Genomic DNA, 13,466 nt, shown 5'->3' on the forward strand with positions numbered 1-13,466 from the left:
AAAGTAATTTTTTTTCATACATTTTAGTTTCTTTTTTGTTTTACTTTACTTTTTTAAAGATTTTTTAATTTTTAAGTAATCTCTACCTGCAACGTGGGCCTCAAACTCACAACCTCCAGATCAGTAATCACATGCTCCACTGACTGAGCCAGCCAGGCACCCCTAGTTTCTTTTTTAATTTTGAGCCACCAAGAATTTATTTTAGCTTAAAAAATAAATTCAGCTTTATTTATTTATTTCTCTATTGTCTGGTCACTTTTCCTAATATCAGTCACTGAACAGTACATCTCTCCCTTCCCCCTGCCATTCGAAATGCAACTGTACCTTGTGCCAACCCTCCGTATGTACTTGGTTCTATTTCTAACCTCTCTGTTTTCTTTTATTGATTTGTTTGGCTTTATACCAGTAGTATCTTGCTATATAAAGTCTGCAGTCTTTCATATGTCTTAAGATCTGGTAGGTCTATTTCCCTATCTTCAATTTTTTTCAGATTTTTCCTGATTGTTCACTGCTGTTTAAATTCTTCCGGCTGGATCCCCCGCTCTCCCCAACACCCCCAATACAGTTGTTATTTGATCAGGATTGCATTAAGTTTGTAAATGAAGTCAGGGAAGATTTACTTCTTTGTATCACTGAGACTTTTTCAAGAATGAGCCTTTAAGGCTCTGTTTAAACTACAGGATGGTCATCGAGGAGAACACGGACAAACATATAGATTAAGGGGTTCATTTAGGTTACATTGCAATGCATGACATAGTCATTGTGTTACAGCTTATTAGAATGAGGTGCATAACACTTTGTTTCCATTGATTCCAGCCATGATCAGATGATTTGTGCCTCTGATTTTTGTTTGAATACAACAGCATTCTGAGGGCACCTGGGTGGCTCAGTGGGTTGAGCCTCTGCCTTCGGCTCAGGTCATGATCTCATGGTCTTGGGATTGAGCCCCGCATTGGGCTCTCTGCTCATCAGGGAGCCTGTTTCCCTCTCTCTGTCTGCCTCTCTGCCTACTTGTGATCTTTCTCTGTCAAATAAATAAATAAAATCTTTAAAAAGAAAGAAAAAAAAAAAACAGCATCCTGGGACACCTGGGTGGCTAGTCAGTTAAGCGTCTGCCTTTGGCTCAGGTCATGATCCCAGGGTCCTGGGATGGAGTCCTGCATCAGGCTCCCTGCTCAGTGGGGGTTCTGCTTCTCCCTCTGCCTGACTCTTCCCCTGCTTGTGTTCTCTCTCTCTAACAAATAAATCAATAAAATCTTTAAAAAAAATTTTTTTAAACCCTGCATCTTTAGCATATCCTGGAAGAATTCATCAAAAGGGCTCTGTTCATTAAAAAGAAAATCTTAGCATTAGTCCTGTTTCCAGATTTTATGGCCGTTTTGTATATTGCACCTAAGTAAAATGCTGGACTGTAGGGGGAGGTGCCAATCTAGGGACACAAGTTGTACTCACCCCCCGCAGTGTCTCTTGAAGAAAGTCACATGAGCCAGGCTGCTTTTTTCCTCTTCCCCTTTCCCTCCTTTTGCTTTTTGCTTACTTTGATTTTAAAAGTCTGCCTTTGTAATGAATGCTCTCTCTCTCTCAGAGGGTATGACCTAATTGTTTAATTATACTAATTATATTAATTATATACAAAGTACAGGTAATGTACTTCTAAACTTGACCTACCATGCCAATAACGTACAGTGCCAGCTCACTACACTAATTTGGCTCTTTGTTCTAAAAAGTGATATAAACTGAGGCACCAAGCCACAATCAGGCCGTCCTGAATACTGACCGGCGGGATTTGATCCTGGCCCAGCTGGGATCCTCAGTGGGTGAGGCAAGGGCCTGCTGACACTCTTGAAATTGTCAGACTGAATGTGTTCTGTGTAGTACATGGCCTGTGCTTGCTTGTATTTTTCCAGTTAATATCTAATAGGTTCAAGTTCAGTAGACTGAATATGAAACACAGAAATTCACAGATGACCTACAGACACGGACATGTGACACCTGCATGACCTGCACTGTGTTTTTGCTAGAAGGGTGTTTGTGGGGGTCTGGGGAGCCCTGAGGTGGCTCTGTCTCAGCTGTTCCTTCTGCTCACTTCCTTTCTCTTGGCCGCAGACCCTGGCACTGATTTTGGGGTTTGGGGGTTGGTACCTTCAAGCAGACAAGAAGCAGGAGAGGATTTGGCTTTGTCCCCTTTTTCTGTGGCTGCAGCTGCAGGTCGTCAGGACCCTGAGGACGTGCCTGGCTGGGAAGACCAAGGAGGGCCCCAGCTGACCCAAGGAAATTGGGTTATGTGCTGTTTGGGTCTGACTAATACAAACTCTCGTACTTTTCACTTTTTCCGTGTCCTTTCTAGCCAAAGCAGAGAAGTGTTTCCATGCCCATGGCAAGCCAAGAGATGACTGCACTGGGCAAGTCCGCCTCTGAGCCATGAGCGGATGCTCAAAACCCTGGGCGCAGTGGGGAGGCAGCCTCCAGCCTGCACTTGTCAGGGCCTGGTTGTGTTCTGGGCACCAGAGGCCAGCTTGTTTTGGAGCCAAGGAACTCAGAACTGGAAGGGGGTGCCGAGCCCATCTGTGCCTAGGAGTAGTCTCAAGACAGACGGAGAGGGGCACCTGGGTGGCTCAGTGTGTTAAGCCGCTGCCTTCGGCTCAGGTCATGATCTCAGGGTCCTGGGATCGAGTCCCGCATCGGGTTCTCTGCTCAGCAGGGAGCCTGCTTCCCTCTCTCTCTCTCTCTCTGCCTGCCTCTCTGTCTACTTGTGATCTCTGTCAAATAAATAAAAAAAAAAATCTTTAAAAAAAAAAAAAAGACAGACGGAGAAAGCTTTGTGCTTAGGCGCTGCAGCCAGAGAGGCTTGATTCCAGGCCTAGCCGGGCCACTCGGCAGCGGTGTGACCTTGGCATGTTGTTTTACCTCCCTGGGCCTCAGTTTCCACTACTGTAACAGCAGGCTCAAGGGAACACCTATTTGGGAGGACTACTTGAAGCTGGAAATAAGCACCTAGCGTAGCACCCAGCTCACAGTAGGCCCCCAGGGAGCTGTCGGCTTCGACTTATTACTGCAGGAGAGCCCTCCTAGTTCCTTATACTCAGCAGCAGCTGTGACAGGGGTGGGGGCAAGGGGTGGCAGGGTTCCATACTACTCAGGCTGGGTAAACTGATATGTGGCTGGAAACTGAGCTATCCCACCACAAGTCCCTAGCATGGCCCGCCTTCAGAATCCCTCCATCCCTGGACGCCCCCTGAGCCAAGCGAAGTGTGGAAAATGGGACCTGAGGATCTTGATTAGACCAGGAATCTTTCTGAACAGAGACCATCTGGGGAATGCACTCTCCCTCCTTCTTGATGAGACCACTGGCGTCATAAGGCTGGGAGGTCATCAGCGCGCCCCAAGAAACTGGGCTGTGGTGGCAGATCTAACTGGAAGCCCAAGGTGGGCTCCCCAGGAGGCCCTTACCCTGTGCTCCACTCCTTGGTGTGGAATTGATCTAGAGCCTTCAGGGCATGTGGGCCTGTGTTGCAAGGTGGTGGTTTCTATAGTAACAACGAAGGCTCCAGCTGAGTCCAGTTGGCTCTGCCGATGGAGAAGCAATACAGAGGCCAAAACCCAGACTCTCCATGAGGCTCCTTGGGAACGGGGTCAGGGGAGATGGCCTCCAAGGTCCCGTGTGGTGCTTGGTCCTGTGATTTCACCAGCTCACCGTTGTGCATCTCTATAAAGCAGCGACGCAGCCTTGCTAGGCTGAACACCTGGAGAGCTTTAAGAACTCCCAACCCTAGTCTCCCACCTATAGAGAGTCTGACTGAGTTGGTCTTGGGTAGGGCCTGGACATTGGGATTTTTTAAATCTTCCAATTCTTCAGATTCTAACCTGCAGCCAAGGTGGAGAACGACTTGTAAAAAGGCAGGAGAGCAAAAACATAATTAATAATTATAATTTATCTGCCAGATAGTGTGCTAATCACTTGATTTACATCGTCTCCTTTAATCCTCACAATAATCCCCATTTTCCAGATGGAGAAGCACACTCAGAATGGGTGTCTTCCCAAGGCCAGAGAGCAGTAAACACCAGCCTTCTACCCCAGAGCCGTCAGATTTCAAAGGCCTGGCTGGTAACCCTTACGTAACTGCATGTGAAAGGGGACATGGGGACATGTCTGGGGCAGGTCCTTGAGGGACCCTTGATACCCAGGCGAGGTTTCCTGTATCCAAGCTGAGATCCCCAGCCCCATGCCAGCCCTAGCATCTTGTCTGGTTGGATAGGAGCGCAGGCAGGCCAGAGGGAGTTGGCTGCCTCCCCGGAACCCAGCGGCTTGCTTGTGGGGAGGCCCGGTGGGACCCGCCTTTTCATTTGGGAGAGGTGGAACCTGACACCTTGCCCTCAGAGCTGGTGAATCATGTGCTCCGTTTCCCAGCCTTCCTGATGAATGGCAGTCTTTCAACTTGGGACTGCAGCATCAGATGAGGCTTTGTTCCCAGGGGAGAGGGGAGTGGTTGGAAATCACATTTTGTTCACCAGGTGTTTGGGGTTTAGAGCAGACTCAGGAAAAAAGTCAGGAGCCTCAGGAACCAGGGCCTTTTTATTTGCAGTTTCATTGAACTTGAGTGAAAGGCCGGCCCAGCAGGTACCTGTTTTACTGGCAGTAAAAAGAAATTAGGCAGCAGTTAGTTAAAAGGAGTGTGAGTTGTTTAAATCTACAACTTAGAGGTGCGTGGATGCTTTAAAAGAAAGTTTACAGGGCTTGGGGATTTGGGTTGAATTGTTTTTGATAAAAAACGATGTAGAAAATATTTTCCTTTCTTATTTTAAACCTTCCCCTTTGCTGTTTGTTTCCTAAATTAGCAGTCAAGAAGAAGTAAGCAAATCTAGCTGGAAAAAAACTGAAGCCAGTCAGGCAAGATTCAAAGTTTAACGGAAGTGACGGACTGAAAATAAAACTCTCCAAGATGAGACATAATTCTTCCCATTTTATAGAGCAGAGTCATTATTTCAGCTTATACAATTTCAGATGTGATTGACCTTGTTGGATATGGAAGTGCTTCCCAAAAAGACAGACCGGTGAGGAGGCCGCCATCTAAACATCTAAGCCTTGGCCCAGAGCTCTTGGAGGAGGCTGGAGGGCTGTGGGAGGCCCAGCAGGCTGTCACTCACCATCTCCCTACCCTCCTTCCTTGCCAGGGCAACTCAAGAAACCCTTAAATTGTGGTCCGGTTGGAACCCCCAATCTGAAACCCTGACCACAGCCCTGCCTGCTGGCGAAGGCAGGGAATGCCTCACCTGACTGGAGGCTCAAGTCGCTGGGCCGGATGCTAGGGATCATCCTGGTATCTTAGAATGGATGGCTGCCACCAAACTGTCATTGCCATTGGTGGCTCATTTTTTGTTTTTTTTTTTTTATTTTTTTTTTAAAAAGATTTAATTTTTTTTTTTTATTTGACACAGAGAGAGAGGTTGCAAGTAGTCAGATAGGCCGGCAGAGAGAGAGGGGGAAGCAGGCTCCCCGCTGAGCAGAGAGCCTGGTGTGGGGCTTGATCCCAGGACACTGAGATCATGACCTGAGCCAAAGGCAGAGGCTTAACCCACTGGGTCCTGGTTTTTTATTTTGTTTCTTACTTTAAAAAAAAAAAAGATATTTATTTATTTATTTGAGAGAGAGAGTGTGTATGCGCTTGGTTGAGAGCACAAGCAGGGGGAGCAGGAGAGGGAGAAGCAGACTTCCCACTGAGCGGGGAGGCCAAATTAGAACTCAACCCCAGGACCCTGGGATCATGACCTGAGTGGAAGGCAGATTCTTAATTGACTGAGCCACCCAGGTGCCCTTGTTTCTTACTTTTGGAGAATGGTTTTCTATTCATTGCAACTACTGAAGGACTGACATCTCTGTATTTTTGGTTATTAGAGAAGATAGTCAACTCAAACTAGTTTAAGCAAAAAAAAAAAAAAAGATGGAACAGAGAGGTAGCAGGTAGATAGGTAGGAAGGTAGATAGGCAGATAGATATAAACAGATACAAAAAAACCCCACAAAACCCCAAGATGAACTGGGATCAGATATAATAGCCCCAGGGAACCCTAAGTAATATCACTATAGCTCTTTCTTTCTGTCTCTTGGCTCTGATTGTTTCTTCTTGGCTTCATTCTCCAGACAAAATTTCTCTATGTAATAGGTAAGAGGACTTGCCTTCCATGTTTAGCAGTGATGACAAAATGAGCTCATCTTTATTTATTTATCTTATTAATGAGCTCATCTTATAGCTCAGTCTCAGCATGGATTCCGATTGGCCCAGGCTAAGTCAAATGACGATTTCTTCACCAAACTCTCTAAGAGATCAGCCTATCCTGGGCCTTGTGCCCACCCTAGTGGTGGTGGTGGATCAGATGGGACAGGAGGACAGTGACTAACAGTCCTGCCAGGAGACATGAGTGGGAAGGAGATCCCCAAGGCAAGCAGAAACTATCCTGCCACCAACTTGGTCCACGTCCATTCCAAGGAATGTGTTAGCCAAGTGCACATGCACGGGAGGGGAAGGGGACGAGTAGGGTCATGACCGTTCATTGCTCACGTATTCATTAGCCATTGATTTTGAATCCTACCAGCTGTTCCGGGTTTTGGGATCCAGCATTAAATAAAACAGACGATCCCTGCCCTGGTGACTCTCATATTCTTGTGGGGAGAAGCAGTCAGAAAGATAAAATAACTAAGCAAAATATACCTAGAACATCAGATGACAGTAAGTGCTAGAAGGAAATTGAGAACAGGCAGGAGGATAGGGAATGTGAGGCTGGGGTCATAGTGTTACAGGTAGGGGGGCGGTCAGGGAAGGCTCACAGGAGAAGTGAGGTTTGAGCAGAGCCTTGCAGTGGGGTGAAGGAGGGAGCCGTGCAGACATCTGGAAGAGCCTTCTAGAAAGGAGAAGGAACAGAAGGGTTGAGGAGAAGGGGGCCAGCAGGCTCAAGGAGCATTAAGGAGGCTGATGTGGCCAGACCAGAGCCAGGGAGGGAGCAAAACCAGAACCTGAGCCCCTGAGGGAACTGGCCCCCCCCCCCCCCCCCGCTCATAGTGTCCTGGGCCACCGTGAGCAGAAGTCCCTGAAGATCATGTGACCTGTCAGAGGATTCCTTTTTGTTTACTGTGGTTTTCTCCCCTGTTGATTATAGGTAAGTTCAGAGCAGGGATGTTATTTAGGTATTCATTCATTCTCTCTCATTCATTCCTTTATTCTGCAAACATCCATTCAGCACCTACTATATGCTGGGTGCTGGGAGCTCTTTTTTACCATCTAGTAAACAAGAAAGAGCAGAAAAGCACAGATGTCTGTGAATTCCACAAGCAGCTCCAAGCGCCCTCATCCCCTCCAGAAAGGGCAGCAGGACAAGTCCCATAGAGTGACTCCACCTGGCTCCAAGCCCAGGATCTCGGGTCTCCCAGGCTGATCCCGATATAGCTCCTCACGGTCCTGCAGCCTAGAGCCAAAAGATGCACTGACCCCCTAGCCAGCGTGCTTAGTAAGCAGTATGAGTGGGAAAACTGGGGAGAAGGGAATAGCATTCCCTGGTCCCCAGTCTGTGTCACGTGCCCCATCTCTGGACTCCTGTTCCAGCTAGAGTTCGGGTGGGACGGGCTTCCATGGCCACTTCTCCAGCTACCCATGATCTGAGGTTGAGGGTGAGGGTTTCTTCCTGATCTTGCTTGGCCATGTCCAGCATGGGATGGGGGAGCTGCGAGGGGTGATCTAGGTTCCCAGATTTCTGGGGTCTGTAGTGCTTTTGTTTATTTCCATCTTCCCAGCCTCTTGCACGGTGTCTGCACACACTAGACTTGGAGGAAATATTTGTTGATTCAGCACCAGTGGTGAGCCCATTGGACACCGCTGTGGATACGCAAGGCAGTGATCTCGGTCCGGCTATGGAGCATCAGGGAGGACGTCACAGGCGACCCCTGTGTGTGTTCCTGGGAGGACCAGGAGGCTGGGACTGCCCACCTCTGCAACAGGCAATGCAGAAGCAGCAGCCTTGGTCTTCAGTGCCAAATTCGTTTTGAGATGTTGAATTTGCAGAACCCAGGGGAGAGTCAAAGTCCTGAAAGTCTCAAGATCAAAGAACAGGGCCAAAGGGGAAGGAGCGTTCAAGAGCTGGGAGGAAATGAGCTGCAGTGTGGGTGTGTGAACAGGTAGAGGAGCTCTCGGTAGTTCAGGGAGAGGCCAGGGAGGCGCCTGGGAGACAGGAAGTTACAGTCCTTCCTCTGTGTCCCCTCCACTTGGCTGACTCGGGGCCAGCTGGGGTTTCAGCTGTGGGCCCCAGAGATGTGGGTCAATGTGAAAGCAAGGCTAAGACCTTTGGGAGGGTGAAGGGACTGTGTCTCCCCAGCACCCTTCTTTATACGTGAAGAAGGTGGCTCATAGGCGAAGGGTCTGACCTTGGAGGACCATTGGAGCATCACCCAGGCTATGGGTCTGCAGGAGGGAGCAGAAGATGCTTCTGAACAGCATCTTTGAGGATGTCTAGCACAGTCTGGAAGCCCCAGAGGGAACTTCCTGGTGCACCTTGGCCCAGCCCTCTGTCTTCCACAATATTCTCTACAGCCCTGAAGAAGCTTCGCCTGAGGCCTTGAGGCTCAGGAAGGCAGCAGGCTGGGGTGGGAATGAATTCAAGCATTCTTTTTTTTTTTTTTTGAAGATTTTATTTATTTGACAGACAGAGATCACAAGTAGGCAGAGATGCAGGCAGAGAGAGAGGAAGAAGCAGGCTCCCTGCTAAGCAGAGAGCCTGATGCAGGGCTCAATCCCAGGATCCTGAGATCATGACCTGAGCCAAAGGCAGTAACCCACTAAGCCACCCAGGTGCCCCGAATTCAAGCATTCTTTTTTTTTTTTTTTAAAGATTTTATTTATTTATTTGACAGACAGAGACCACAAGCAGGCAGAGAGGCAGGCAGAGAGAGAGGAGGAAGCAGGCTTCCTGCGGAGCAGAGAGCCCGATGTGGGGCTCAATCCCAGGACTCTGGGATCACTACCCGAGCCAAAGGCAGAGGCTTTAACCCACTGAGCCACCCAGGCGCCCCGAATTCAAGCATTCTTAAACAAATGAATGAATGATCAGATAGGCCTTGGAACTTGCCGAGGGGTGTCCCAAGGCCTGGTACATGTACAGCTCTCAACCCATGTTTCTTGGGTGATGGGTGAGTGTGGGATGAGGGCTCAGAGGTTTCCTGAGCCTGCAGTGTGGCCAGAAGTCCTAAATAAGCAAGCACAGTTATTTCTCACAGTTGCCTCGCAGGATAATTCAGTGGCATATTCTCTGTCTGGGAGCTTCTGCAGTTTTTCTTTTATTTTACCTCAGACATCAACTGGAGGCTGCTTTCCATTTCTCTGACCTGGGCTGGGAGGAATTGCGGGGGCAGAGTTAGCATCCATCCTTCTCCCAGGTGGGAAGGACCCAGAGGACCTCTCATGCTCACTCTTAAAGTTGGACAGCTTCGGTCCTTCTAGCAATCCAGGGTTCAGGTCAAAACAGACTTCCTCTCCTTCTCCCGCCCTCCTTCCTTCCTTCCTTCTGTCTTTCCTGAAATGGATTTCCAGCCCATGGGGGCTGTGCCACGTCTGTCCAGCCCTTGGCACAGCACCAGCTCCAACTATCAGTCAGAGCACGGCTGCCAGAGAGGTGATCACTATCCCGAGCACCTGTGTCTAGGATGGGGCTGGGCCTGGTGGACACAAGGAAGGCCCTCTCACCAGCTCTGACCTGAGGAGCTTAGGGGCTGGCTCCTAGCACAGGATGCCCCTGGAGGCTGGAACTTGACAGATGGGCATCCTTGAAGGAGCTACTTGCCCCCTGGAGCCTTCTGCATTCTAGTCTGGTGAGGTCCGGGGCTAGGCTTTCATGGAGGCCCTGGGCTGCTGTGGATGTCCCCCAGCATCACCCAGCACCTCGGTCTCCTTTCCCCAGGTCTGGCTGTCTTCCAGGGACCATCACTGTGGGGTGAGGCCTGTGATGGGGTCCTCATGCAAAGTGCTGTGTCTGAACAGTCCTCGCCCACCTTCCTGCTGTCTCTGGGGGCCCACAGGTCCAGCCTGGGCTGCTGGACATGTGGAAGGGTTGCAGTCAGGGTGCGCTCACCGTCGATGCTATTTCGAGGCACTCTGGGGGAACATCCGGCCAGCAGTTTGGTTCAAATAATGAGATGTCAAGATCCATCTGTCTCTCCATTCATCTCAGATGTGTCCTTCCCCAGGGTCTTTCATGGAGGGACTTTGGGAGCACAGAGTGGGGTGTGGCTAAGAGGAGAGGGGCTGGGTCGTGGCCGGTGTCATCCCTCACTCCCTGGCACTTAGCAGCAGTGAGCCAGCCGCTCTGACATGGGGCGAGGTCAGCAGCAAGCACCATCCTGGAGAAGAGGCATCGCTGACTGTATTCATGTTCTGACAGCTTTAGCACGAGCCACGAGGGGCCTGCGTGTCCTCACAGGTAGCTCTCTAAACTCTAAACACTAAACACAGCAGCTTGTCTAAACTCTTGGTATCACACTGCATGCCCAGTCTGGTGTCAGGCCCAAGTTCATCCCTAGGATGCTGTACGTTGCTTGGCGACCAACAGCTTGGCTGGTGGTCCCCTCAGGACACTTCATATTGGGGGTCACCTTCTCCAAATCCAACAAAGACCACTGGTCAAGAGACTGAACTTCAGGGTCGGAACAACCGGTATGAATCCAGAACCTGTGAATTATTAGCTCTGACGTTGGGCTTTAAAAAAAAATAGACTTCATGTTTTTAGAGAAGTGTTAGGGGCATAAAACAGAACAGGAAGTACAGAGAATTTCCATATGTGGGGGTACTGTTTTTAACTTCTTGAGCCTCAGTTTCCCTATCTGTACAAGGGGGGGAAATAACCATCTCCTGCTCACAGAGTTGGGATAAGGTACAAATGAGGTAACGCCGCTGGCCCCACACAGTGGCCGCTTTATCCTCCTGCCTGTCACCCCTCTGATGCTGACCTTTGTCTCAGGTGACAGGAACACCTTCCAGAGGCTTCGATGAGAAGGCATACCTGGCAGCCAAGCAGCTGAAGCCTGGAGAGGACCCTTACAGGCAACATGCCTTCAACCAGCTGGAGAGTGACAAGCTGAGCCCCGACCGAGCCATCCGGGACACCCGCCATTACAGGTACAGTCTCCCTTGTGCCCTGGAGGGAAGGGCTGGCACGTGTCAGCTCACTTCCGTTCCTCACATGGACTGAGGAAATGAGAAAGATTCCCTCAGGCTCTGTCTGGTTGTCGAGACCTCAAACCTTCACCCTCAGTTGTTCTCTTGTCTCCTCTGTTTCATTGACCTCCGGAGGGCCCGAGATGGCCAAGGAGACTCGGCGGGTACCAATGAGGCCCCCCAGCACCTCAGTCTGGAGTCCCAGTGAGAGTGAGCTGCCAGGGGACCACAGGGAGGTCTGAGCGGGTGGGTGGGCCTGCTGATGGTGCTTGAGGGGAAGAGGGGCCACTGACCCTGCCCACACTGTGCAAGGGATTCTGGGCATCAGAATCCCTGTCCTTCTCCTCTTCCTGCCCTGTGGCCCCCATTTCCTCAGCAGTTCCCAGAAACACTTCCCAGCCTTGCTCTTGGTTCTCCCAGTGTGGTAGGTGGGAGAGGCCCCAAAGCGGGACCAAGGACACCTTCCACGATGATCCCCACTCTGACTCCACTTGGTGTGAGTGACCGACTTTGCACGCCCCCTCCTTGGTTCAGGCCCGTGATGTGTCCTGTCTAGATTATAGTCACCATCTCCAGTACCTTCTTCCTACCCTCACCTGCGGGAACAGTCTGAGGTCCTTACCCAGAAGCACAAGCCACCTCTCCCGGCCCTGAGCCACTGCTCCTTTTCACCTAGCACTCGATGCTCCCACAGCACTCTACCCTCCTGTCTCCCCTCGTCTATGCACACAGAATCCCCCGCCCAAACCCTCACCTCCCATCTGCATTTTCACAATTCTTCTCAGTGACCTCTCATCTGGGGAAGGTTCCTTGCCAACTCAGGCTGGTTTGGAGGCTTGCTCTGTGCACACAGGGTTGTTGAAGCAGACTCAGCCACGTGCCTGCAGTACTGAGCGACCAACGAGGGCTGTGTTGGACCCAGCTGTGTACCTAGCACCAGGCTGGTCCTGGTCTAAGGGTAGGGGGGATGATGCAGGTCAAGGTTGCTTTTCCTTCTGAAGCAGCTACTCCGCAGCACAAAAGGGGTGTGAGGGATAAGGGTGCAGAAGGGGACATGCTTCTAGCACCTTGGAAGGGAGCTTGAAATCCAGTGGACTTGGCAGCCTTCAGGGTGAGATGGACATGGAGTTGGGGGATCCCCAGACTGTCCTAACTGTCATGACACAGCACTGCCAGCCTCCAGAGACTCATGCTACCAAGTATGACAATAATCCTGCCACTCAGAAAGCACACCACCACCCCCCCCCCCCAGGTCCAAAGGCCAGCTCAGATCTCAGAAGTTCTTTCTCGGTCAGTCCTGGTGCAGAGTCCACCTGCACTGTGGGGCCTACAAGACTATGTCCACACAGCCCTACTAGAGGACTTTTCCTGGAAACCCTGGCCATGGCCAACCTTGACCCCAAGGCCTGGAGATCCTACGGACCCAAATCTGAACTGATACAGGGTTAGCCTGGATCACCTCTGCCCTCCCTCCCACCAAGCCCCACTCATACCTTCTCAGGTGTTCACTGAAGAGCTTAAAGGAGGAATTCCTCTTGGGGTGACACGGGTTTTAAAATGAGACTCTTCGGGGCACCTGGGTGGCTCGGTGGATTAGGCCGCTGCCTTCGGCTCAGGTCATGATCTCAGGGTCCTGGGATCGAGCCCCGCATCAGGCTCTCTGCTCCACGGGGAGCCTGCTTCCTCCTCTCTCTCTGCCTGCCTCTCTGCCTAGTTGTGATCTCTCTCTGTCAAATAAATAAATAAAATCTTTAAAAAAAAAATAAATAAAATAAAATGAGACTCTTCTTCATTTAAAATGAGCAGGGGTGTTGAGGCCAGTCTCCCTTCCTGCTCCCATGCAGCTACCAGCCCTCCCGGAAGCCCGAGGAGGATGGGGTGGGGTGGGGGTGCGCACGCCCGGGCATGCGTGTGGAGGTGGAGCAACGGACGGAGATGCGGGCTCTCACGTGCTGGGGTGAGCCTTGCTCTTCTCCTTGGCCCTCCGGACTGCAGCTTCTGCTGGTCTCTAAATTGTCAGGCTAGTTCCTAGTCCAGCCCTCAGTCTAGGGAGCCCCCCTCAAGGGGAACAGAGAGTCCAGGCAAGACAGACCTTCTAGCATCACAAAGAAAAAACCCCAGCAGCCCCAAACTTGAAACCCAGGCCTGGGGCAAACCTCTTCGGAGGCTCTTGGCTCCTGGGACCAGGATAAATTCCCATCATCACCGTTGTAAATCCCAGAGAAATGCAGAGTGGAGAGAGTTGGAGGAGGCCGGTAGGGAGGACGTCAAGTCA

The 13,466-nt window shown here is 50.6% G+C and overlaps 1 protein-coding gene across 2 annotated transcripts in view; it reads left to right on the plus strand.

Moving 5' to 3' along the window:
- GALNT16 (polypeptide N-acetylgalactosaminyltransferase 16) overlaps nt 1–13,466 on the plus strand; it is a 92,964-nt gene that overhangs the window by 47,673 nt on the left and 31,825 nt on the right. For both annotated transcript variants that reach the window (XM_046009896.1, XM_046009897.1), the window contains exon 3: nt 10,995–11,152. In XM_046009896.1, the coding sequence (XP_045865852.1) occupies nt 10,995–11,152 (158 nt within the window). The remainder of the gene's footprint in view (nt 1–10,994; nt 11,153–13,466) is intronic.

This window comes from Meles meles, chromosome 6, assembly GCF_922984935.1.
Source record: "Meles meles chromosome 6, mMelMel3.1 paternal haplotype, whole genome shotgun sequence".
In the NCBI taxonomy this organism is placed as follows: domain Eukaryota; kingdom Metazoa; phylum Chordata; class Mammalia; order Carnivora; family Mustelidae; genus Meles; species Meles meles.